The sequence below is a fragment of the Balaenoptera musculus genome, chromosome 8, assembly GCF_009873245.2.
Source record: "Balaenoptera musculus isolate JJ_BM4_2016_0621 chromosome 8, mBalMus1.pri.v3, whole genome shotgun sequence".
Classification (NCBI taxonomy): domain Eukaryota; kingdom Metazoa; phylum Chordata; class Mammalia; order Artiodactyla; family Balaenopteridae; genus Balaenoptera; species Balaenoptera musculus.
The window spans coordinates 109732902-109758709 of record NC_045792.1 but is presented as its reverse complement, the minus strand read 5'-3'; the positions used below and the strand labels follow the sequence as shown (position 1 = coordinate 109758709).

General features: G+C 66.5%; 1 protein-coding gene across 4 annotated transcripts; it reads right to left on the bottom strand.

Annotated features, from left to right (window-relative positions):
* Positions 1–206: 206 nt before the first annotated feature.
* On the bottom strand, positions 207–24530 carry CHID1 (chitinase domain containing 1). Of its 4 annotated transcripts, none has more exons than XM_036862352.1 (13): positions 24404–24530; positions 21485–21637; positions 20811–20960; positions 20419–20551; positions 19820–19864; positions 18934–19040; positions 18459–18520; positions 15376–15468; positions 9267–9368; positions 8582–8737; positions 732–812; positions 527–569; positions 207–381 (listed from the first exon to the last, which is right to left on the bottom strand). In XM_036862352.1, exons 1-13 carry the CDS (start codon positions 24407–24409, stop codon positions 283–285), a joined length of 1230 nt encoding a protein of 409 aa, XP_036718247.1. In that variant the 5' UTR covers positions 24410–24530; the 3' UTR covers positions 207–282. The 4 variants fall into 4 exon arrangements, with proteins under 4 accessions (XP_036718247.1, XP_036718248.1, XP_036718249.1 ...); XM_036862353.1 differs by having other exon boundaries at positions 24307–24410; XM_036862354.1 differs by lacking the exon at positions 24404–24530 and adding an exon at positions 24292–24315.
* Positions 24531–25808: the final 1278 nt, after the last annotated feature.

Here is a 25808-nt window from a genome sequence, read left to right as displayed (position 1 = left end):
CCGTGCGGGACCCCCTGCCAGCCTGTGGGGTGGGGACCGTGGGTCCCGCCCTCCCCGGCCACCAGCGGACAGACAGCCAGGGCTGGGCCAGAGAGGCCTGCATCCTCAGGGCCCGCTGCCCCCCACCCCCCGCCCCCGTCACTGATGAGGAGCCCGGAGTCCCAGGCCGCCCTGCCCCCGCCCGAGGCTGCAGCGCACACAGCACGGGAAATGGAAGAGTCTGTATTTCGCCTATCAGTCCCTCCGTCTCTTGGAAAAGCTCAGGCCGGCTCCAGGCCAGGCCTACAGCAGGTCGTAGAAGTAGTCCAGGCCCTGGCCCAGCTCCCAGATGGACAGCCCGACGCCCAGCTCCCTGGCCAGCTCCAGCCGCACCTGCAAGGACTGAGGCAGAGGGAGTGTCGGCCCCACCCTGCCCCCGTGGGCCACCTGCCGACCCCCGCCCACCGCAGCCCAGCTGAGGGCCAGGGTTGCTGGGGGAGGGCTTGTGTCTGCTGCCCCCACGCCCAGTGTCAGGGCCCACACGCACCTTCAGCGTCGGGTAGAAGACGACGTGCCTCCCACCGCGGCTTCTGCAAGACAGCAGAGCCCTCAGTCCACCGGCCCGACTCCCACCCGCCTCTGCTTCTCCCCGCCCCGCCTCCCCCCCCAGCCAAGGCCTCAGGCGCCCCTCCTCGGGCCACGCCGGCCCTCAGGGGCAGAGGCAGGGCTCGAGGCCTCCCCCAGACACTCACTTCTTGTACTCGAAGAAGTGCTCTGCGGCCTGGCTGTCCCACACCATCTGGGGCCGGTGGTCCTTCAGCGTCTGGATGTACCTGGGGGAGGCCGGGTGTGGGTGCGGGGGGCCCTCCCCTGCCCACCTGAGCACCTGGACGGGGTGGAGGTGGCCTCTGCCATCACGGAAAGGGTGAGGCCACCCGAGGGCAGCAGGACGCGGGGTGTCATCCCCCGATGGTCTGCGGAGTGCCTGCAGCACACCGGGCCAGGTGGGAGGGCCACGCCTGTGGCCCAGACACGAAGAAAAGCCAGGAAGCAGGACCATGGGACGGGGTCTGGAACACTCGGGCCGGGGCTGCGGCGGCCGTGTCCTCACTGGGGGTAGGGGGAGGACAGAGACCCCGAGAGGCTGCTGAGATGTGAGCAGAGGCCGTGGCTGTGCTTCAGAGCTCACTGCCGCACCCCCAGCTGGCGGCACTGCGTGCAGGTGGAGCGCGGGCCCCGCGCTGTGGGCGCGGCGCCTGCTGGGCCGGTGGTGTGGGCAGGCGCTCCCGGGGTCGGCCTGGGGTGCTGCAGAAGCAGCAACTTCTGCAGCTGCGGGGGAGGTTCGGGGCCAGCCGCAGGCCTGAGGATGAACGAGAACTGGGGGCAGCCTCGGCACTGCCCTCCCCCGTCCCCCCCGCCCGGGGGGACAACAGTCCAGGGCAGTGGTTTCCGGGCCCTTTCAGAGGCCAAGTTGTCCTCGGCCTGCCTCCTTGCTGTGGACACAGCTGCCCCGAGCCCACGGGAGGCCCCGCCTCACTGCCAGGAGCAGGGGTTGGGAACCCCTCCCCGCCCAACAGAGGACACACAGAGGACAGGCCGGTGCCCAAGGTGCTGCATGGCCAGGACAACTGGGGTCTCCAGCTCACCCCGTGTCTTCCTGGCACGCAGTCGATGCCCAGACAGGCCGGAGACCTGCAGCCTGGGCCCAGGGAGGGGGCTGCGATGCTCCAGGCTGCAACTTACACATTGGCAGGGGCTCGGGGCTGGACAGAGCAGTGGGAAATGAGGCGGTGGCCGTCCAGGGGACGTCCAGATTTGCTCCCACGGGGCCTGGGCCAGGAACAGCCACGACCCCCATCAACCAGCTCGAATCGTCCAAAATTATTGCGTTATACTTAATTAGCACAACGCTCTTGGGATGCTTGATGTCATCTGCAGCTTTTGATCCAACGTTGGCTACGTGGCTGAGACAAACGTGGCACGTGGGGGGACGGGATGTGTGGGGAAGGGCGGGGCATCCTGACCCAGCCTGACCCTGAGCCCCCGAGTCCCAGGGCAGATGCTGGTGGGCAGGTGGCTCTGGGCCCTCACGTCTGGGGAGCTCTGGCTGTGCACTCCTCCTCCGGGGCCGCCCCTCAAAATCTGCTACCTGCTGGAGGTGGTGAGGCTGTGGGGACAGCCGAGGCTGGGGTCTCTTTCGGGGTTCAGCCAGACCCCTGAGAGCACCTGGTCCCTCCCCTCTGAAGGCCGAGGCTTGGCGGTGCCAGGGCTGGGGCCACACAGGCCCTCACACTTGCCTGAGTGCAGCCCCGGGAACACGGAGCAGCAGAGTGGGGTGTGAGCCAGGGTGGGGGCGGAGAGACAGCTGTGCAGACGGCCCCCAGGCAGGCAGTCCAGGAGGAAGAGCAGGGCCACGGGGGCTGAGGGTCAGGGTGGCAGGGGCCTGCCTGGGAGGAGGAGGAGGCCGGGGCGGGGCGGGGGGCAGGGGGGCGGGGATGAACGGAGGGAAACGGTACAGATGGGCCCTGAGCGTTTCCCTGAACTAAAGCAGAAGGCCTCGGCCACACGCCGGGTGACTGTTTCCATGAAATGTCCAGACGAGACGAGTCCACAGGCAACACAGATTAGTGCCCCAGGGGTGGGGGGCTGCTACCAAGCATTCCGGAATTGGAGGTGGCGGCTGCACGACCCTGAGAACGGACTAAATGCCGCGCAGGTGTGCTCTTTGCAGTGGGGGGTTTACAGTGCGTGACTCATACCGTCCCCACTCAAAAAAGTTCTCGGGCTTTGGAGCGAAGGGTTCAAGGAATGGCGGACAGAATCGTAGATGAAGACACACCCAATGGGTCGGTGGAGGGTTCAGGGCACCGAGATGAGGTGCACGTCCCCCAGTTTCCAGAAGAGCGAGCAGAGACCAGCTGAAGAGAGGTGATCAGGCTGTGTGGGTGAGGGGGAAGAAGGGAGATGGGGGGACGGAGGAGGAAGGGGGCACCCCGCCCCAGGAGGAAAGCCTAGAGAGGCCTCTGCCTCGGCTGGCGGGGCCTGCGGTGCCCGGTGCTCTCCGCTGTGACCCCACGAGAACTGAAGGGCCTGACCTCATCTGGCCAAGTCTAAGCCACCTGTGTGCCCTGGGCGGAGAGGCCGCTGGCACTGTGACCCACGGCTGGAGCCTGCCCCGGATGGCACTGCTTCTGAGCCGGCCTGAGGACCTGGGTCGGGCACGCCCCGGGGGGGCACATGACTTGCTGGCCCACCTTCTGGGTAGGTGACCTTCCTGGGCACCGAGAAGAGCGGTCAGCCCTGACCCGGTTTCCCCTGCAGTCCCTGCAGCATGTGGCCAGGATTCCACGGCCCCTGGTGACGGTCTTCCCAGGCTGGGCCGGAAAGGGGCGTGTGGAAGGGGCAGGGACCCCCGCCGGAGGCCCACACAGGGGGTCCAGTGGGTGCCGCTGCGGGTGACGAGAGAAGGTGCCCCCCGCCCCCGCCCCTGGGTCCCAGGCCCCCACCTGCAAGCAGCGGGACCGTTCCCAGCTGTGCCTCCGACGCAAGGGCTAGCAGATACCCTGAGCAGAGGCACCGGGAAAGTGGTCAGGGTCAAAGGTGCACGGGGAGACCCCGGCTGGGAAGCAAGAGCGGGATGCTCACAGAGGACCAGGACAGGCTCTGAGATCACACAAGCCAGTGGAGAAGCAAAGGACCTCAGCAAAGAGCGCGGCGCAGGGACGGAGAAGGCCCAGAGCCACGGGAGAGCGCTGCGACAGGCAGCCCTGGGACCAGTCGCCCCTAGGCAGAGCAAGACCCCGGCGCAGGACGGCCACACAGGGAGAGCTTCCCCGAGCCTCTGTGCCCTTGACTGGCGCCCTGGCCCAAGAAGAGTCCTCTGAGCAGGGGCAGGAGGTCTGCCAGACGTGGCCCAACCTCGGGGACCCATCTGGCCGTGTTCTGCTGGGACTGGCTCTCCTTGAGGTCCCTGGGAAGGCAGGGGCAGGGCAGGCCCGGCGGCGTGGGGCTGTGGGTCCCAAAGATGCAGGAGTATGGGTGCCCACTTGGCTTGAGGGCGCTCACGGGGCTAGCCGGGCACCCTGGCCGCCAGGGCAGTGGGAGGGCCTCCCAGAATGGGGGCTTGGCAGCCGTGGGGACCCACGGATCAACACCCAGAACTGCACGTTGGGTGACGTGAGCCTGCAGGCAGGGGAGCCCTGGCCCCTCCTGGGGTGTTTCATAGCCGCCCAGACTCCTCAAAGTTGGGGAGTGACGAGGCCACGCACACAGGAGCCTGGCCGTGGTCACGATGGGGTCTGCGTATCACCCAGGGAAGGCGAACGGAAGCTGGGGGGTCAATGGAGAACCCAGAATGTGCACAAACAGCCTGCCCTCCACCCCCTCCCCCCGTGGCAGGCACAGAATGTGGTCCTGGCTGGTGGAGGCCAGAAGGCCAACCCCGGCCTGACAGAGCTGGCCTCCCGCCCCTGCCTCGGGGTCCTGGCTCCGTGTGCGCGGGAGCAGATGGTGAGGCCGCTAATCCCCCACTGCCTGAGGGGACCGGGGACACCTGCCACAGAAGGCCAGGGTCTCAGCGTTGGAGAGGCTGAGGCGGGAGGGCAGGTAATCCTTGGCCAGGCTGGCCTGGGCTGTCAGCGGAAGAGATGGAGAGACTCCGGCGGCCACAAGGCTCACCTGCCCCTCGCACCTGGCCTGTCGTCTGCCCGGTGAACAGAGGCCGTTGTAGTGAGCTCCGGGGTGGAGACCGGCTGAGGGGCGCACCCTGGTGAGCTGTGTTTCTGGGGGGCCGGACCTGGGTGAGCGCGCTCACCCGCTGCAGAGGCAGCCCTCCCCTCTCCCACGGAAGAGGCACCCATCTGCGGGCGGCCTCGCTAGCCTGCCCATCTGGTTCCCCAGACCCGACTGATCCGGCCCTGGGAGGGGCCTCTCCCCACGACCCCCCGAGCCCCACGACCCCCCGAGCCCCACGACCCCCTGAGCCCCACGACCCCCCGAGCCCAGGGCCAACCCCGCCCTGCACGCCGGGGAAGGGCTGGAAGAAATCAGGCTGTGGGCGAAGGAGGTCAAGTGCAACCCCAGGGGCCAGCTGGGGGCCCCATCCCCTGTCCAAGGCTCACCCAGGGTGCGGGCAGCAGGCGGCAGATGGCCGGCCAGGGCCCTGGGAGGGAGGAGGAAGCGGTGGGGTGGGGGCACCCGGGCCGCGGGCGGGCGAAGCCTTGGTGCAGGCTCCGGGTGTGGCGGGTCCTGCGGCGCCCACCCACCACGGGATGAGGAGCGTCAGGGAGCCTCCGCCAGACGCACAGTGCCCCCGGCCTGGTCTCACTGCACCGGCCCGACCTCGGCCCCATCCCGCGGAGCGGCTGAGGCCTGGGGAGGAGAGGGGCTCGGCGACGTCCTGGTCCCCCAGCTCAGGCCGGCAGCAGCCCCACCGCCCAGCACGGGGGGACTCCGGGCATCCCCACACCACGGCCCTCCCCCCCAGACGTCAACACGACCCCCGGGGACAGCAGTCAGCCCTTCACGGGCCTGTCGACTCCATCCGGGCCCCCCTCAGCCCCTCCACAGGACAAACTCACCGGGTAGGACCTGAGCGGGCGCCGCTGCCTGACCTCCACGCACCCCTGAGGTGGGAGCCGCAGCCCTGCCGCCCGGCACTCAGCCTGCTCGGACCCTTGGGAGGCCCTGCTGAGCCGGCACCTGCTAGGTCCAAGTGAGGTGGGTGGCGGCCTGCAGGAGGTCTGGGCAGGGCAGTCCCTGACACACAGCCCAGCCATGCCCCCAGGCCTGGGGGCACCCTCTCCACCGCCCCCGCACAGGCCCACCTCCCTCCTCTGCCTCCAGGCCTGGCCGTCATCAGTGGGGGCACGACTGGTGGGCGGACCCGCTCAGCTGGGGTGGGGCCCGGATGGGGCGATGCAGCCGTCCGTCCCTGGCTGGGGGCAGTCTGTATGCGTGTGTGTACGTGCGCACCTGTGCTCTCGCTAAACACACGTCTTCGTAACCAGACTCCCCCCGCCCGCCTCCCAGCCTCTCCTCAGAACCGGCAGGGGCCGCGTGGTGCCTTTGTCGCCGGGCCCCACGAGCTGGGTTAATGGCTGCAACAACTCCACCTCGTAAGTTACTGCTAGGCCCACATTTAGTGAGGAAATTACAGCTCTTCACTCCTCAAGCGGTGTTAGAGATGAACCGTGTCCCCCCAGTCCATATGTTGCGTCCTAACCCCCAGAACCTCAGTATGTGACTATATTTGGAAGTGGGGCCTTTAAAGAAATGTTTAATGTAAGATGATTGAGGTACCCTGGGATGGCCCTAACCCCACAGGACTGTGTGCTTATAAAAAAAGGAAGTCAGGAGACAGGCACACACAGAGCAACGACCCCACGAGGACACAGAGAGGAGACGGCCGTCTACATGCCGAGGAGAGAGGCCTCAGGAGGACCAGCCCTGCCCACACCTGGGTCAGAGACTCCAGCCTCCAGGGCTGGAGACGACGTATTTCTGTGGCTCAAGCCCGGCCGTGGTACCTGTGTGGCGGCCTGAGCAGAGGTGGGTGGCACCCCAAGGCCAACACCTCCTGCCCTGCCCATAGGCCCTGGCCGGCAGAGTCGGGGGCTGGAGAAGTGGGGCGCCAGGCGGCCCTGGCTGCTGACCCTGCCTCTGCAGCGGGAGAGAACGCCCTCCTGCTCCAGCTACTGAAACCCTAGGGCCTGGTGCCGGGGGCCCGAGCTCCAGACGCAGCTCCGCCCGACGCCCCCCGAGCCGGGGACCCTGTCAGGGACGCTCCCAGGAGCCCCACGTCCGGAAAGCCTGTGGTGGGGAAGGGGCAGCGCACAAGGAGCAGACAGCAGCCATGACCGGGAGGACAGATGGGCGGGGCGGATCCGAGGCACAGGTGCTGGGGGCCGAGAGCCCCTCTGCTGCGGGGACATGGGGTAGGCTTGGGCTGCTCCAGGGCAGCGCCTACCGGCCTGGCTCCCGCCATCCACAGGGCTCCCTCAGCAGAGGGCCAGGCCCTAGGGAGGAGAGGCTCCCAGGCCTGCGCTGGAGCCCAGGCCCTAGCACCAGCTGTGCGCACGGGGCAGGGTCGGGAAGGCACGGCTGACTCCGATGTCCCACCCCTCCGATGTCCCACCCCTGGAGGGGCCCAATCCGCTCCTCCTTGTCCTGGAGGCCCTGCCTTCAGCACAAAAGGGACCCAGGCAACGGGAGCCCCACCCCACTGGGGGGGCGGGCTGGGAGCAGCCCTCCAGGACCCACGAGTCCAGGCACAGGCCAACCCAGCAGCCTCTGTCCCTCCCCCGGGGCAGACATGAGGGAGTCACTGTGGACGACGGGCGCGGACAGCCCGGCGGGCAGCTGGCATTCGGCGCCTGACCCCTGCCTGGGCTGACACGTGTGTCCCTGCGGCGAGTGGGCCTGCAAGTGACCCTGCAAACGGTGGGGAACAGTGGGCACACGCGCTCAGGTCACGGCCTCGGGACCGCCTCTGCTGACGGAACCAGGTCCCTGAGAGAAGCGTACAACTCTTGGTGTCCAGGGGACGTGACAGCACCCAGCGTGAAAGCAGAGGGTCAGGAACCCCAGATGCCCAACACCTAGCCAAGCGAAACTCACAGCGTCCAGCCCGGAGCAGAGGCCCACAGAGAGCTGGCTCGACGGGACCACGGGAAGGGGACAGTGTTGAGTGGACCCCAGACGGGCCCAACGCCAGGCAACCGTCCTCACCCGGTGCTGAGAGGAGACGCAGAGGCTCAGCCCCACACACACACTGCCTGACAAGAGAGCTACTACGACACGTGGGAAGGAAAAGCCCCGGACGAGGCGCAACCAAGAAACGGTCTGCGGGCTTGAAGACAGCAAGGAAAACTGAACAGAAGAAAACAGAGGCCAAAAAAATAAAATGAGTGTCAGCGGATGAGGGGACAAACAGACTGGCCTAACACACGAGTACTTATGGGCCTAGAAGAGGAGAGAAAGGGAGGGACAAGAAAAATAATAGAAAAAATAGACTATAATCTTCCCAAATATGATGAAAAGGATAAATGCACAAATCTAAAAAACTCAACGGAAACCAGGAGGAAAAAATGTAAAGAAGCCTACGTGGAGGCACCTGGTGATCACAGCCCAGTGGTGCTTGGTGGTGATACGTGTGGAGAAACCGGGTGACGAGTGTCTCGTGGGACAGAATGCACAGGAAGATGATGAAGCAACACCGTCAAGGTCCTGGAACAAGCTGGCAACCCAGAACCCCACATCCAGCACAAACATCTCCCCAAAACCCAGCAAGATAAAATGGAAGAGGATTCAACACTGGTAGAAATGCACAGCAAGCAACACAAAGGGCGTCCTTCAGGCTGAAGGAGAGGAGGCCGGGGGGCCCGCATGCTGCTCCTGCCAGATGGGGGCCACACCCCCACCGACCCAGGGGAAGAGAGGGCACTGCGACAGCACCCTGCAGGTGCCCGGTACGTGGTCAGACCCTGCCAGGCCTCCTCCTCGCCGCACCCCCTCACCTCTGGGAGACGCACACCTCCTGACACGAGGGCGCCGTGGCAGACGGCACAGGAAGCCACCTGGCACGGGCCAGCCGCCGGCTCACCTGGCCCCGATGACGGGCTCGCGGGTGTCCTTGGAGGCTGAGTAGTCCATGCCGTAGAAGTTGAGTCCCAGCAGGATCTTGCTCCGCCACTTGGACTTGGGGTCCAGGACCTGGACGCAGGCTCGCACCCAGGACAGCGGTGCGCTGGGGCCGGCCCTGCAGGGCCAAGGAGAAGTGGGTTCAGCGGCAGGCAGAGGCCTCAGGGTGCCCCAGGTTGGGGTGGGGCCCACACACGGAGTGGGAAGGACGGCAGCAGACAGGCGGGCCCCTGCAGCCAGCCGAAGGCTCAGGTGAAGGCCCGAGATGGACAGAGGCAGCAGCATGACGCCCCCGGCCACGGGAGCACCTTCTCCTGGGCAGAGAGGCAGGCCCAGCACCGCAGCCACCACGTGGCAGCCAGGGTCGCACAGGCGTGGATGGACACCCCGGGATGGCACTCCCATGGGGGTGCCCGCTGCCCTGTGACCCCAAAAAGGAGAAGGTCGCCCAATGCAAGGCTGACTGTGGGCTTTGGGAAGAAGAGACCGAGCCCTTCATGTGCCTGGAACCAAGAGCTGACACAGCGTGGCCCTGAGCAGGCTTGTGGGAAGCTGGACCTCGCCTGAGCGTCCAGGCCCCCGGTTGGGGGAGCATCTCTGCGCCAAGCCAGAGCGCACGGGGCCCCCCCCGGGGTGCCCCCACTCACTGCTGCGCTGTGGAGTAGTCATAGGTCATGAGGCTGAAGCCATCCAGCACGGGGGCCAGCTGCTCAAGCTCCTTGTGCGTGAACATGCCCAGCTTGTTGGTCCTGCAGTGAGACGGCGCGGTCACCACACCCAGCTCGCACAGCCCCTCCAGCCCCGCCCCAGCTGACACCTGGGCTCAGCAGAGGGCACGGCAAGCCGGCCGTGCGGGCTCCCAGCTCACGCCCCTTCCCCCCTTCCTCCCCCACGCCAGGAAGACACCTCAGGTCACTTTCCCTGGAGGGTGACCCGGCGCTCGGTTACAGGGGACGGCCCGCAGCTGGGTCCCGACGGGCAGAGCCTGCTGCCGGAGGTCCAGCAGAGACCCGGCTCCCCTCCTGCCCAGTGCACTGGAGATCGCCATCAGCCCAGCTCCGGGAGGGCCCATCCCTACGTGGGCACAGGAGGCCAGCCCCGCTTCATCTCAGCTGCGAGCACGGTGCCATGAGCAGAGCGCCCTCCCCCCCGAGGCCTCAGGCCTGGGGCAGGCGGGAGCCCAGGTGGCCTGTCTGCTGGACACACCTGGTCCGCTAGCCCACCCGCTCTGCCTGCAGCAGCCGCTAGGACTGCAGCCTTGTCCCAGGGTGGCGGGGCTCTCTGCTCCCCCGACAATGTGGGCAGAGAGAGGATCCCTCCTCTCAGCCAGCACCTCCAATCCCGGGGCAGGGGCGGGGGCGGGGGCGGCCCGCTGTGTGCACCTCAGCCATGGTCACCGGCTCCACGGGGTCCAGGCAGCCCTGAGATACCCCATCTCAAGGCTGCCCACTCCAGCTGAGCAAAGCCTGCCCGGGCCGCCACCTTTGGAGGGAGCAGCCAGGAGGCCAGGCCCAGGCCCCCCCGAGACACGAGGCCCCCGTGGAACCTGAGGACCCGCAGCACCAGCCAGCGACCCCGGGACCCCAAAGCCGCCCCTGAGTGGAGAGAGCAAGACTCAGAGACGGGCACCTGCCGTGGCAGGGAGCTCGCGGACACGCCTGGGGAGCAGAGGCTTCACCGGGCAGCGACAGCCACGCTCCCTGTGGCCACACTCCAGACCGGGCCCCTAAAGTCAGCTAGAAGACGCCAGGCCCGGCAGATGGCGTTTTCCTCCCGGCTCAGCCCCAGAGATGGAGACGGGGCCTGTGTGAGGAGGGCCTGGGACCTCGGGGCCTGGGGCACCCCAGAAAAAGCGGATGCCATCAGCTCCAGGAAGATGTTTCCACAATTCAAAAGCTCACCCGTCCCCAGGTGGACGTTCGCTCAGGAACCCACGGACATCCAGCCCTACCGTTTCTGGATTCAATGGCTCACAAGGGGAGGCAGGATTGTGAGCTGAGCAGTGCAGTGGCCCAGCAGGGACTATGCCCCTGTGTCCCATGTCCTGGTCACTGCAGCACCGGGGCCTTCCAGGAGGCGTTCCCTGCTCAACTGGGAGAGGGGACCCCACCCGCAGGGGTCCTGGAAGCGCTGGTACCAGGTGTGAAGGGGAGGCTGGCGAGGGACAGGACTAAGGCAGGCAGAGGGGCAGGGGGCAACAAACTCCGGGGGGGGCGGGCACCAGGAGGCCTGCTACCCTGCCGGCCTCGCTCGCCCCATAAAAAGAAACTCTTCTGCTCAAAGCCGCTCAGCACAGCAAACAGCCTCACTTTCACTGGCCGATTACTTCTTAGACACACTCTCAACACGGCCACGGGGGTCAGGGAGGGTGGAGTTTTCCAAGCCCCTTCTCCCAGTCACACTCTGTTGCAAGAAGTCCGCTGCTGGGAGGAGGCTGGTGCAGGCTCCCATCCCGCGTGACTCCCCGAGCCGCCGCCTTTGCTGGTTTCAGCTGCAGCCCCGTCAGAGGCAGGCTCTGCTCTGCGCGGCCTGCGCCCACCAGGCCGGGGGCCGCCGCTCCTGCCGACATCAACCGCGCGGCCCAGAGGGCTGCAGGGGCCGCCCTGGCCCACCAGCCCCTCTGCTTCCCAAGGCTCTGACCACCTCATGGCCTCTGGCCACGCCTCATGTCCGGGCGCCCCGGGCTGCCAGGTGCTTCTCACCGAGTCACCGCCCGTCTGACTGCAGGCACCCCTCCCATCCAGAAGGCCGGGCTGCCGTGCGGGATCCTTCACCCCGAGACCCTGGAGCTGCCAGAGGCGGGGCTGGGGCAGCACCCGCGTCTCCTCGGGCGTTGCAGAGTGAGAGGTGGCCCTGGTGGATGTTGTGTGGCCTGGCCTCCCCTCTCCACGTGGCCACGGACAAAGGACACGGTGTGGTCTCTAGGCCAGGGGTCCCCAACCCCCCGTCCTCGGACGGCAACTGGTCCGCGGCCTGTCAGGAACGGGCCGCACAGCAGAAGGCGAGCGGTGGGCGAGCGAGCGGGGCTTCACCTGCCGCTCCGCTCCCCGTCGCTTGCACGACCGCCTGAGCCACCCACCCCCCGCCCCCCACCCGTGCAAAAACTGTCCTCCACGAAACCGGTCCCTGGTGCCAAGAAGGTTGGGGACCGCCGCTCTAGACGGTTTCCCCCCAGACATGAGGCGGCTCGCCCGCACGGGGGACCCTACAGCCCTGCTCGGGGGAGAAGGCACAGGGTCTGTCAGTCCCCTCCCCGGCCTGCCTCTAGGGCCTCGCCCCTCCCCAAGACCCCTAGCCCCCGCCCCTCCTGCTTCACCCACACGGTGGACGCCTCCCTCTTCCATCGCCCTAAGCGGCGCCATCTCAGGGCTTGGCCCCTCACTGGAGCGGCACGGGCCGGGCATCAGGGCCACAGGCGCCCGTCAACCCCTCACTGCCCCCGACCTGCTGGAGACCCTCCTTATGCGGTGCTGAGTGCCCCACCCCAGAGAACCCCATAACAGCTCCCCGTTGCTTAAACCCACGGCTCTACCCTCTGTCCCCTCTCCCCTACGGGCATCCCTCCCGACACCACGAAGCCACCCCCGCTATCCACCCTCGAGGCCGAAACGCTGCCTGTTGCGCTGGACACCCCAGTCCTGCCCCGGCCAGCCTGCTCCAGGCCGATCCCCCTCAGGACCAGTGCAGGCTCCGTGCACGGTCACCGGCCCTGCCACCAGCCACACTGCCTGACCTTGTCTGGTCCCCAGACACCGCCTGCAGGGCCTCGCGCACAGTGGCCCAGGTGGGCACCCAGCCAGGCACGTGCAGAAGGCGGGCCTGCTGTCGGCCCCCACCGCTGCTCCCCGCGGGCCCAGTCTCCCAGGCCCCAGGCCCCAGGCCCCGCGGCCTGCTCACTCCCTGCAGCACCTCCTGTGCTGCCCCTCCACGGCTGCTCTGCTTGGCAGCACGGGGGCCTCCAAAACACGAGCCCCCCGGCCCCCAGCTGCCCTACAGGATCGGAGCAGAACCACCGGCCCACAGGCCCAGGCCCGGCCCCACCCGTCAGAGCGCGGCCCCCAGCCCTCCAGCCTAGACCGCCAGCGTCCGCGCCTGCCCAGTGCCCCGCCGAGCCCACGCTCTGGTTGCAGGCCACCCCTGGCCCCCGGGGGATGCCAACGGGGGTCGGCCTCCGTGCAGAGGAACCCCACCCAGAGAAGGACCCCCACCCATCCCCTTCCTGACTGTGGGGAGGTGGCCTGCCCGAAACCACGGGAAACCACGGGGGTGGCTGCAGCACCCGTCAAGGTGGGCACCTGCCCGTGAGGATGCGAGCTCACCGCAGGGCAGGTCCTGGGAAGGAAGCCAGCCCTCCATGCCTGAGGCCAGTCCTTTCCCGAGGGTTCCGGGAGTGCTGGATTCTCAGACGACACAGCCTGAGAAGCCGGGGCGACAACTAACTCAGAGCCCCCTCCGGAGCGAGGACGGCCCAGGGCTCTGATTAAACCAGCTGACTGGTGCTAGAATGTCGATGGGGGCCAAGCCGCGACCTCGGGAGCAGGGCTCAAGGTCAGGATGGCCGCTGTGCCAGCAGCTCCTGGAGGGAGGCCCCAGACCAAGGCACACAACAGCAAAGGCACACCGGCCCCAGCGCCACACACATAGCCCCTCCTGGGGCTGCTGTTCCCGTGGGGGGCAGCGCAGCCTTTGTGAAGCGACTGATGCTGCAGAAAACCCCAGAAAGACTGTTTACGGCTCCCTGGCTCCTCTGCTGGGGCTGCTGTCTAGAAGCATGGCAGAACAAAAGTCAACGATGAGACAAACTCCGAAGCCGCCAGAGCCTCTGGAGAGAGCAGGGCTTGCTCGCCAGCCACGGGGGTGCAGCCCAGGCCTGTGCCCCCACAAACACACCCCTGGCTGCCAGCAGGGGTAGGCCAGACTGGGCCACAGCTCAGCGGCAGTGCCCAGGACCCATGCCTCCAGCCCTGGCCACGGTCTCCTCCTGCCGGTCACCTCCTCAGCTGCCAGGTGGACGGCACTTCCTCCCCTGGTCTCCGCAGGGTGAGAGAGCGGCCCTGGCTCACACCATCTACTTCCTGCTTAGGGGACAGGAGCTCAGGCCGGATACCTGGGCAGAGAGGGTGCCAGCCGGAAAGCTGCTCCCCACCCTGCCCCGAGCCCTCCTGCCCTTCCAGGCCAAGCCCAGAGACCAGCCCCTCCATGGGCGTCCGGCCCAGTCACCCCCCCTCAACACACACACACACACACACACACACACTCTCTCCAGCACGTGGGCTGGGAGTCTGCTCTCCGCACCATCAGAAGCTGCGAGGCCCGAGGCTCTGGGGAGTGGAGGGGTGTCAGCAGGGAGGGGCTGCAAGCAGGGCCCCCGGGTCCCACCCCCAACCAGGCAACCGACCTCTCCCCAGTCAAGCCTGAAGGGCTGCCCCAGCTTCCAAGGAGCTTGTCTCTACCGACGGCCCCCGACCACAAAGGGCAACCGGGGCTCCACCGGCCACAGCATTCCACCCCGAACCATCACAGAAACCAGGAGACCCCGGAAACGGGTGCCCGCATCTGCAGCCGAGCCCACAGGCTCTCTGAGTGTCCGCCACCCCCGGCTCTTCCAGAACGGGGCCCCCCATCCTAGGAAGACTGTTGGCCCCTGCTGCTTCCGGGCTATCACACGCGTGTGTTGCACACAGGAGCACACACGAGGCTGAGGGCCCTGGAAAGGTGGGGAGAAAAGTCAGGGGGGAGGCTGAGGCCCCTGGGCTTGGGTGGGACCACAGCCCAGGCCTCCGGTGATGCGTGGGGGGTCCGGGGGCGTGAGCGCCAAGCAAAGGGCGGGCAGCCAACCTGGGAGCGGCACGCGCCGGCTGTGGTGGCCGCGGCCTTGGCCTCGGAGTGCCCGCAGGCTCCTCTGTGCGGGGCTATCGGCCTGTGAGCGTCAGGGCCGCCAGAGAGCTCGGGTCCCAGAGCTGCCCACCTGCTCCTGTTAACCGGCCCGCGCTGCACAGCGAGCCGACAGCCAGGGGTGACGAGATGCATGGACAACGGTCCTTCTAGAGCAGTGCACTGAGGGCCCAGGCTGCCCCGGGAGCAAGCGGAGACCAGGCAGAGCACAGGCAGCACCCCTGGGCCTCTGTGCGCCATCGACCCGCCACTTGGCTCCGGGCCTGCCCTCGGTCCTCACTTTGTGATCCGGCCTCCTCTGCGCCCAGCACAGGCTGGACGTGGGAGTCAGGCCACCTGACTTGGCACCCGGGACCCGCACCTCCCTGTCCCGGGGGTTCTGGAAGAGCTGCCTCACCGGGCTCTGTGTCCCGGTGTGTGCAGGGCTGGGGGTGGCTGTGAGAGGGGGCTGGGCCAGCTGCTGCCCTGGGGTGGGAGGTCAGGGCCCCCTCATCACAAGGCCTCATCAGTGGAGCCGCCCCCAAGTCCTAATCTCAAGGCAGGACACGGGCAGCTGGGCTAAGCTGCGGGAGCCCTGACCCCCTGGGGCCTAAAGCGGCACAGGCCCTGCACCGCGGTGCCCGGGGCCTCGCCGGGGACCAGCGGGAGCGGGGAGCGAGTCTAGACAACACGGTTTCAAGTGCTCAGGTGTAAGGACGCAGCCTTGACCCGTTGACCCATGAGGGCATGCTGAGGCCACTGAGGTGTCCGACTGTGCTGATGGGGAGCCCCGGCCACACACGCGGTGGCCAGTATGTACCTGGACGGGGCTGGACACTGACCAGGAAGGGCCTCCCCTGGCCAAGCAAGCACGGCACTTACCCAGGGGCGACAGCGGGCGGGATGACCAAGAAGGCGAGCAGCCGGGCCTGGTGCAGTGCCTCGGCCATGTGGGTGAGCAGGTGAATGAGGCCCCTGCAAAGAAACAGAGGACAGGTCAGGAGCAGCTGGGCCAAGACCCGCTGCAGGCAGATGCCCCTCATGGCCACGTTCTGCCTTGGAGGTACGGGCTCCAGGGTGGATGTACCAGGGGAGCCTGGCAGACACCGCGGGGGTTGCCCTCCACCTAAACTGCCTGCCCAGCCCCCATCCCTCCCCACAAGAGCAGGGTGGAGAGCAGAGGGGGGTCAGTGTGGTGCCCCATCACCTCTGGACCCTCCCAGACACACAGCCGGGCAGGGAGTGAGGAAGGACCCACGTGGACCTGGCCTGCTGGCCTGCTGGTGGCCAGGTCAGTCTGGGCCACGAAACGCCTCAGGCCGTGCTGAGGGCCCTGCTGCACCCAGGAGGTGCCTTGAGATGAGGACGCTGGGGCGGCTCCACTGATGAGGCCTTGTGCCCAGGGGGCCCTGACCTCCCACCCCAGGGCGGCGGCCGGCCCAGCCACCTCGCACAGCCACCCCCGGCCCTGCAGACATCGGGACACAGAGCTCTGTGTGCCTCAGCCCCGGGGGAGAATAAGGAGGGGGCACTGGCGTGTGCTCGACCGGGAGTGCCTGGATGCGGGGGAGGAGCGTCTCTGTGGGCAGCGGGCCACCAGGCAGGGGGCAGAGGAGACAGCAGTGTCACGGGGTCGCCTGGACCCTAGGTGTGTGGGATGTGGCAGTATCTCGGGGCTGGCGGGCAGCACGTCTGGTGGGACAGTGGAGCACCACTCGTCAGGACACCCTAGTCCTGGAGGCCCTCGTCACTGTGCCTGGGAGGCTGTGGGCCCAGTGACCGACCTGGGTCCTTCGCTGCAGCCCCTCAGGAGCCACCTCCGTCTGGAGAACGGGCAGCAAGTGCCCCCCTTGCTACCAAGTGCAGGCAGGTCAGAGGAGCTGTCCCGGCCCCCAGCCCCAGAGCAAGTCCGCAAAGAGCAAGCGGGGTGGGGCACGCATAGCTGCCGGTCATCCTGCCAAGGCTGCCGTGGGGCCTGGTGTGCGCTGACCACTGGACTGCGGCAGCCTCTCAGAGCCTCCCAGGTGGCCCCCGCTCAGCGGGAGTGATCCCGGGCCAAGGTCACTCCACTCTGGCCGTGACTGTAGGTGGTCAGGGGCGCCCTCGGGGGAGCACAAAGGCTGGAGGGGGCCGGCACCTCCCTGAGGCCAGAAGCTGTCAGCACCTGTCACTGTTGGGTGCCTTCCTGGCTTTTGGGACCACCCAGGGGACTGCCTGTGAGAAGGGGGAGGTGGTCTCATGGCCCGGGGGAAGCACCTGCTCGGCGGGGACTGGGGGTGGTCTGCTGGGACGGAGTCCCTGGGGTTTCCCCTCGGTTGCCCGCCCACCCGCTTGCTGGGCGTGAACACAGGAGGCAAGCCTCTCGCCAGCGCCAGGCAGCCCCCGGGAGGCTTTCACGGGAGGGCCTGGGGGACCCGCAGCCCAGGCTGGCACGTGGACAAGGTGCCATTGCCTCGCATCACACCAAACAGGCCTTTCCAGGGTGACCTGGCACTTTGGGTAGGAAACAAAAGCCTAAAGAGGGTGACAGGTGGGCACAGGAGCATGGACGTCCCTGTCACGCCCGCCATGGCCAGGCCTGTCCTGGGAAGCAGCTCCCAGGCGGCAGTGTCCAAAGCCATCTACCAGGCTGGCCAGCCTCCGCCCTCCTCCGCCCCCACCGCCCCCGCCCCCGCCAGGAGCCCCCGGGGTACACAGGCGCTGCCGGCTGCTCCGGCACCTCCTTGCCCAGCTGCACCCCCTCCTCAGAAGGTGCCATAAGGTCTCCTCAGCAGGGCCACCACCCAGCAAGCACAGAGGCAGAGCCGGGGAGGTGGGGGGATTGTCTCTCGGCCAAAAGCCAGGGCCCCCAACGTGCAGGTGCCACGTCAGCTCCCGACAGACATGGGTATCCCCCATGCTCTCAACCTGGCTGTCTCCACCCACCCTCCTCCTGAGCTCCAGCCTTGGGGCTCTCCCGGGGCAGAAGTGGACAGGGAGGGAGCCTTTCAGAAGCACCCACCAGGGTGAAGGTCTGAGCACCGAGAAGCAGGAGCCGTGGCTGGGGGCCTGGGCCCAGGCCACCCCCGTTCCCGAGGCCAATAGCAGAGTCTCCCTACCCCCACCCAGGCAGAGAGCCCCCGGCACGCCTGGCTCCAGGCGCAGCTTCCTCTGGGCCTCGGGCAGGAGGCCTGACCCCCCGCACAGACCCCTCGACAATGCGCCTCCCTCTGCACTGAGAGGCAGGAGACCCCACGGACGCCGTCTTTGAGCAGGCAGAGCGCCGCCTGCAGCTGCAGGAGAGTAGAAGAGAAGCCCTGCTCAGGGCTCCCCCCGGGGGCTGGCACACGTGGAGGAGTGGGGGCTCAGGCGCAGGAAAGGGAGCGCACAGCCAGTTCCGGAACCGGCTGCAGCCTGTCCTGCCCCGGCACCAGCCGCTGGGTGGCACCCAGCACGCAGGCCGCCCCGGGCGGAACTCAGTCTCTCCTCCGCCTCCCGTGGGGCTGACCCCATGGCCCTGACAGAACCAGGGGCAGTCGCTCCTGCAGGGGACCTGACCCCCTCCCGCCCTGCCGGGTCACTCTGGCCGTGAGCCTCACGCGCAGGGTGGATACTGCTTCGAGGGGACCATGCGGCACCCTCCCAGGCCGGCTGATGCAGAGCCTGTGGGACTGGGCGGCAGATTTCTTTCCCAGAGGACTCCGTGGCCACCTGTTCCAAGGGCCCCTGGCCCTGCACGGCCGCCTCTTCTCAAAGTCCCCTGGAGGCTCCACCAGGCCAACCACATGGGCGTCTCAGCTGGCCACCTGCCCGCAGCTGCTCCCAGGCCTCTTGGAGCCAGTGTCCGACTTTCTCGGGGTGCCATCCCCACCCCCAGGGGCAGCCTGTGGGAAGCAGGCCCTCCTCCCACACGAGGTCCCCCCACATCCTTCCTCCAGCCTCTTCCTGACACCTGGGGGCCCGCACGCTGCCCACAGCCCACTCACGCGTGCTTCTGGATCAGCAGCTGGTTCCAGACCTCCACCACCAGGCCGTCAAAGTGCTGGCTCTGCGAGGAACGGGAGCTGGTGAGGAGGGTCCCAGGAGGAAGGGGCGGGAGGGAGGCGCAGGGCCAGCCCCGCTTCCTCCCACCCAACGAGGCCTCAGCTCGAGGGCCAGGTGGCAGGCGTGGAAGCCCCTCTCTGAAGGAGGCGGCGTGGGGGTCCCCAAAGGAGCCAGGAGCAGAGGGGCTGGGGCTCTCGTGTGCCCCGTCCACTGGTGTGCCTCCCCCAAACCTGACCCCAGGGTCCTGAAGAGTTCTCCCCTCCCTGCAGCCCAGCACCAGCTACCAGGATGGGTTCCCTCCCAGGAGGGTAGCCGGCCGCTGGGCACTGCCCAAGGGAAGCCCCTGCTCCCGAGACGCGTGGTGGCCAGAGGGAGCCCAGGGCAGCCGGTGGTGGCCGCGCAGGCACCGCGAGTCACCTTGGCCACCTGGACGACGGTCCTGCTGAGCTCCTCGATCTCGTCCTCGCTGTCCAGGACGTTCTGGAAGTCCTCGTACGTCCAGTCCTCGAACCGGAGCCGAGGCACTGGGGACAGACCCGCAGACCGTGACCCCCTGTGCCGGCCCTGCCCACAGGCTGGCCCTTGGCCTCCAGAGCAGAGTGACCACAGCCAAGCACCCAGTGCGGTCACCCCAGCGCAAGGTGGCTGGGCGAGGGAGGGGCACCGGGGCGCGCCCCCTCCTCCCGACACACCAGGCCTCCGCGTGCCCAGGTGCCCAGGTGCCCAGGTGCCCAGGTGCTGGCTCGCCCGGCTCCTCGCTGCCCACCTCTGGCTGGGCCATCCTCCACCAGCTCCCTGTTGACCCAACTGCAGGTCCCCTCCTGGCCCCTGCCCCCCAGCTTCTCCTGCGCAGCTGTTATGTGCCCCTAGGCCCCCAAGCCTCCTCCCCAAACCCCACTGCACTTTGCAATGGGTCCCTCCCTCGCCAGCCATGAGCTCCCGGACGGGCAGGGCAGGGTGAGCGTCACCCTTGGGCGCAGCCCCCAGGGGCCCTCGATAAACACTCGTGGGTGAATGAAGCGATGGGAGGGCAAGACCACAGGTGAAGGCGGGCTGGCCTTGGTGGGCGGGAGGGCCACAGGGCTCTCTGGCTGGACTGAGGGCCACGAATGCTGGGCTGGGGCGGCCTCATTTCTGAGCCGCTGGGAGAGTGACCGACGTGCTAGACAGCATAGCCTGGGTTACCAGACAGGCTTGGAGACTCCGGGGCCACTCACCCACCCACAGGGAGCTCCAGGACCTCCACCCGTGGAGTATGGCCTAAGGGCCCACAACCCTGACCCCGCAGGCCCACTGGACTCACCCACACGGAGGCCCTTGGCCTGCTTCCTGGCTGCCCGCATCCACCCTGCGGGACGTGGAGAAGCCAGTCAAGGTGGGGACACAGCCCCCTGCCCACGTGAAGACTTGACCTACCCGCGAGGAGGAGAACAAAGGGAGGGGGCAGGGGAGAGTCTGCGGGCCCTGCACTGCCCCTCCTCGCCCTGCAGGACGGCCAGGGCCAGGGGCAAGTGGCTGCTCCAGGGGCGACGACTCCGAGGCGCCTGGGACCATCTCGCAGAGCTGAGGGGCATCCAGAGGCCAGGCCCTGATGCTGCCCGGCCGTGTCCTCCAACACACTGCCCTCCCAGCTCGGGGAACCCCACCACCAGCTAACATCTCCTCCCTCTGAACCCGAAAGGGAGGACATCTGTGCAAACGAAGGTGCAAAACACGGCTGTCAGGACAGCCAGGCCTCGCGCCCTCCTGGACACCGTTCCGGACGCCTCCTCCCTGGACACTGCGTACAAACCCCGAAGGGCAACAGGGACGCGGGTCGATGCCAGGGAGTCATCGCGCTCGCACACACTCACACCCTCCCCGACCCCTGGGGCGAGCGCAGACGAGCAGCGGGGCGAGCACCTTGGTCCACATCGTCAAGGCCCGTGACCTCAAACATCTCGCGGCCGTGCCTCTTCAGCTGCAGCCACACGGGCGCGATGTGGGTGAACTTGCCCCCGAAGATCTTGGCGACATCGTAGCCGTGTCTGTTCCACTGGCAGAGAACGGAGAATGGGTGAGCCTGCTTGCAGCTGGGGCAGGGGGCCTGAGAGCCACCTTGGGACTGGGGCACTGCAAGGCTGCCCGCGCCACGGGGAACAGGACGCTTGGCGCGATCCCGGCCGCTTCTCTGGGAGGCATGGCTCCCGCCGCACCCCCATGGCGGCGGCAGCCAGGGGAGGTGAGAACGAAGACAGACCCGAGCAGCCACCTTGTCCTTGGGACCTCCCTGCCCACCCCAGGGCCCGGCTTACTGGCGTGACGTAGCCCAGGATGTCTCCAGCAAAGTGCCTTTTGTGGGCCTTCGCTGAGCAGTAGCTGCGATGCTCGAGAACCACATCCTCGGCTCTAAGGTCTGTCACCACCAGACCCCGCTCGTGGACGGGCTTGCCTGAAAACTGAGTCTGAAACAGAAGGAGCAAGGAGGAAGCTGTGAGGGTTCGTCCCCAGGCAGAACCCCAGGGACAGCAGCGGTCCTCTTGTTCAGCAGGGGTGTGTCCCAGGATCAACACGCAGCTGCTGACCAGGAGACCGCAGGGAAAGGCCTGCCTTGAGGAGCTGACAGTCCCCGAAGACTCACTCTGCCCCCCCAGGGCTGCCCCAGAAAAAAGGCACAAAGACACAGCCAAACCCGGCGTGGCTCTTGTCTGATTTGCTCAGTGAAGCAGGGAACAGCGCAGGGGTCAAAAGAAACAGAGGGCAGGGTGAGGGCGGAAACGTGGCACGTCACAGAAGGCCAGCCCAGCCGGGGCAGGTGCATCCTCGGGCCCCAGCACCAGAAGCTGCTCCCGCCGAGGCCAGCCAGCCAGCCAGAGCCCTGGGGTGGCACAGCGCAGGCTGCCCAGAGGCCAAGCTCTCAGCTCACAGCCCCAGCGGGCAAGGAGGCGCGATGGCTCAGCCCTTCGGCCCGCCTCCAGACTGCCCCTACCTTCTCCAGCAGCGTCTTCGAGGCAGCCTTTTTGGCATCTGACTTCGACAGGGTGGCATGAACAGAGCCGCAGGCCAGGGCAAGCCAGAGCGTGCCGAGCAGCACCCGCATGGTGGGCGTGTCACAGCAGGGTCCAGCCTCGGGGTCCGGGGGCTGCAGAGAGAGCAGAGCCCGTGGAGACCCCCAGCAGGCAGGGTGTCCCCTCCGCCTACTGCAGCAATGGTCCTAACGGTGCCTGGGGCCTCCCAGCACTAAGCTGGGCACTGAGCCAGCCTCAATGGCCAGAGTCCAGATGTCAGCACTGCTGGGCCCTGGCACCCCTCAGACACCAGGAAGGGCCTTCCTTGCTACAGGCCGGTGAGCCCTGCCCCACTGCCTCAGGGCCGCCCTAACCACAGCCCGCCAGCTAGGAAAAGATTGGCTCTCCACCCCCCTCAAACCCAAATATATTCTGGCTACGAGCTACTGGCTTAAGTGCAAAATAACAGAGCCATGGAAAGGACTAGAAGAAAACACCGGTGCCTGTGTACATAAACTCAGGGACGGGGGCTGGAGGGGGGAGGCTTTTCCACCTCAGTCAGCAAAAGTAAAGGTTATGATAGGAAACACCAATAGAGTGTACTACGTAAAAATGCGAAGCTTTCACTTAGAAAACAAAAAGCAAATTTATTTATTTGCTTTTTTAAAAAATATTTATCTATTTAGGCTGTGCAGGCTCTTAGTTGCAGCATGTGGGATCGTCGTCGTGGCATGTGGGACCGGTTAGTTGCAGCATGCGTACTTCTTAGTTGCGGCGTGTGGGATCTAGCTCCCTGACCAGCCACCGAACCCGGGCCGCGGCGTAGGGAGCGCGGGGTCTTACCCACTGGACCACCGGGGAAGTCCCAACAAAAAGCAAATTTAAAGAAATAATACGCAAAACAAGAAAGTACTTGGACCACGCTTGACAATGAACTTCTACTCCTTATCTACACATAACACGCAAAGAACTCTTACAAACTGAAAATAAAAGACACTCCAATAAAAAATGCCCCACTATAAAATACAGAGAGGACGGGAAAAGGTGTAACACACAGAGACACCCTATAATACAGACCCCCCCATAACACACAGACCCCACCCCCACACCCAAGCCACAGAAACAGCACTGCAGCATCACCAGCAACCAAAGGAACGGACGCTGAGATAAGACAGCACAGCGACCTGTGCGTTTTGGTCCCCACCCCCCTCACCGGCCCCCAGGCACTGGCAAGGACTAAGAGAATGATGCAACCTGAGGACCTGGGGCAGCTTCACTCTCAGAGCTGTTCCTGAGAATTCAAGTTGATCAGACCTTTTCGGGTGACAACCTGGTCACAAATATTACTTTCCAACATGTGTTTCTTTTCTTTCAAAAATCCCACTTTGGGGGACATCCCGCCTATGTCGAAGACGCTCGAAGATGCTCACCGCAGCGCTGTTTGATACCCTGCACTCCCAGATGCCAGAACACAGAGGGCACCGCGGTGCTCACGACCCCCTAGTACAACCAGCACAAAGTGCACACGCACAGCAGGGTCCTGTTTACTTATTTATTATAAGTTTATTTATTTATTTATTTTTGGCTGCGTTGGGTCTTTGTTGCTGTGCGTGGGCTTTCTCTAGTTGCGGCAACTGGGGGCTGCTCTTCGTTGCGGTGCGCGGGTTTCTCATTGAGGTGGCTTCTCTTGTTGCGGAGCACGGGCTCTAGGCGCATGGGCTTCAGTAGTTGTGGTATGCAGGCTCAGTAGTTGTGGCTCGTGGGCTTCAGTAGTCGTGGCACGCGGGCTCAGGAGCTGTGGTGCACGGGCCCAGCTGCTCCGCAGCATGTGGGATCTTCCCGGACCAGGGCTCAAACCCGTGTCCCCTGCGTTGGCAGGCGGATTCTTAATCACCGTGCCACCAGGGAAGCCCTCCACTTCATTCTTAAGATACTGGTTTTAATCCATCAAACCTGTCTCTGCTCAGTGACATGCAATTTGAGAAATGCTGACCACCATGCCCTGAGCGACCATCACCAACACCTGGTAGGACCCCGAGCCGACTGACCCGTGAACAGAATGCTGCCGTCCCCACAGCGCGGGTAAAATCCGTCACAGATTCTCGCCTGTGAGCACAAACTCTGGAGCTAGCTATGTTCCTGCGGGGAGGGCCGAGTGCACTTAGAAGTGAAGGCGGCGTAAGAGCAGGAAGACCCCAGCCCCGGCGGACGTTAACCTCGGGTTCTGTCCACACTGCGGGCCACCGTCTTGTTCCCTCAGCGGAGGAAGCCCGAGGCAGCCTGCCATGCGCAGGGGGAGCGGAGGACACTAGCTCGACGGGGTTCGGTTCGCCGCCCGCCAGCCCACCGCCCCCTGGCCTCCGGGCTCAGGCCTAGGCGGCGCATTCCAGCGGGCAAAGGCCGCAGCTTCCAAGGGCCGGGGTCCGAGGTCAAGAAGGAGCCAGCCCGGCGCGGCCCATCGCGCCCCGGGTCCCGGCCCCACGCCGGCCACGCCATGTGCTGCCGCTCGCTCCCGCAAGCTCCCGCCCCGCGTCCTTCGTCCACACCCGCTCTCACATCCGCTCTCGTCCACACCCGCTGTCACACCCACTCACACACCGCCTCTCGTCCACACCTGCTCTCGCACCCACTCTCGTCCACACCTGCTGTCACACCCCTTTCTCGTCCACACCCGCTGTCACACCCCCTCTCACACTCCCTCACACACACCCGCTCACACACTCCCTCTCGTCCACACCGCTGTCACACTCCTTCTCCCTCGTGCCGCGCCTCCTGCTCTCACACGCACCCCTCACGCACTCACTCCGCGAAGGGGAACGGAGGCCGTAGGAGGCGGGGAAGCAGACGCCGGAACGCGGGACGCGGACGCCACCCGGGCCAGCAGCCACCGCGCCGCTCACCTTCATGTCCCGGAGACCGAACTGACCTCCTTCTAACGTTGCCGGAAGACGCTCGCGAACGCCGTCGGAAGTCCCGCCTCAGGAAGCCCGCACGCCGCCGCCGCCGCGCCACGCCAGCTTCCGGGCCGCCGCCACGCAAGGCACGCTGGGGGCGGGGCCGAGCGGGAGGGTGGGGGCGAGCCGAGGGGAGGAGCCTGGACGGGGAGGGCGGGGCCGGGGCAGAGGGGCGGGAGTGGGGCGGGGCGAGGTCGAGGGGCGGAACCGGGGCGGGGCGGAGCCTGGTGAACAGGGCGGGGCTGATGATGTGGGCGGAGGAGGCTAAGGGGCGGGCCAGGCCGAGCCGGGCCGGGCCGGGCCGGGCTGGGCGGGGAAGCGGGCGGAGATGAGGAGACGCGCCCGGGGCGGGTGGGGTCCAGACTTGGGTGATGGGAGGACCGAGAGGTGGTTGCGCGCGCCGACCCCGGCCTTCCGCGGGCCCCGGACTCTCCCGGGAACCTAACGCCCTCGCTCGACAGCTGGCGCGGGGGTCTGGGTTCCAGGGAGCGCGCGGTCCCCACGCCCCGCCAGCGCACGCTCGGTGGAGGGCTGGGCTCCCGGTGCGACGTCCGCGTTGCGACCACGTGGGTGACCACCAGGGAGCGCCGTGGGTTCCAGGGCCGCGCAGGTTCGACATCCGGAATTCCACGTTCTCTCTTGAACGCGGGAATAGCCTCTCCAGGCTTTCCTCCTACCGCCTGGTGGCCGCCCCGCAGCCTAGCCCTCCTCCGTCAGCCCCCACGTCTCCCTGGGTGAGCTCTTCTCACTCTTTGGTTTTGGTCACCATCCATGGGCCGGTGGTGCCCACAACGCTGTCTGGAGCAGGGACACGTGCTCCAGGCCCTCTGGATGGCCCCTGAACATCGTAAATCCCACATATTCTAGAGTCAGTGCTCTCTCTGTCCTCGCCTCCAGGAACTGTGGCACTTCTCACATGCAGATCCCACAAAGCTGGAACCCTCCAGAGGCTAACAGTACCTCTCCCCCCCCCCCCCCCCCCCCCCCCCCCCCCCCCCGCCAACATCTCAGCCCCAGCAAGGGGAGTCAGTGCGCCTCTGGGACGGACTGAGGGCACAGTGGCCAGCAGTTTTAATCACAAGGCATTTTACACCTGATACATGCTGACAGATCCTCCACCCATCCCTAGCTGTTCCCAGCAGTTTCCTGCAGAAAACCGCATAGCCCGTCCCTGCTCGGCCAGCCCTGGGACCTGCTGCACGGCTGTTTCCCCATTTCTGCTGCTCAAGAGGCTACTCCCTAAACTGAACTTCGTTCTCTTTCTTCCTACTCAGGTTTCCTTCTTTCTCTTCCTCCTATTTCTGCCAGACGACCCCCACGGTCTTCCCAGGGAGGGGCTGGGGGCTGGTGG

Excerpts from the sequence above, each read along its gene's own strand:
- CHID1 (XM_036862352.1), bottom strand. Across the intron at positions 20,552-20,810 it reads TCCTGGGCTACGTCACGCCA|TGGAACAGACACGGCTACGA; the intron begins GTAAGCCGGGCC and ends GTTCTCTGCCAG. Across the intron at positions 19,041-19,819 it reads GGCCAAGGGCCTCCGTGTGG|TGCCTCGGCTCCGGTTCGAG; the intron begins GTGAGTCCAGTG and ends GTCTGTCCCCAG.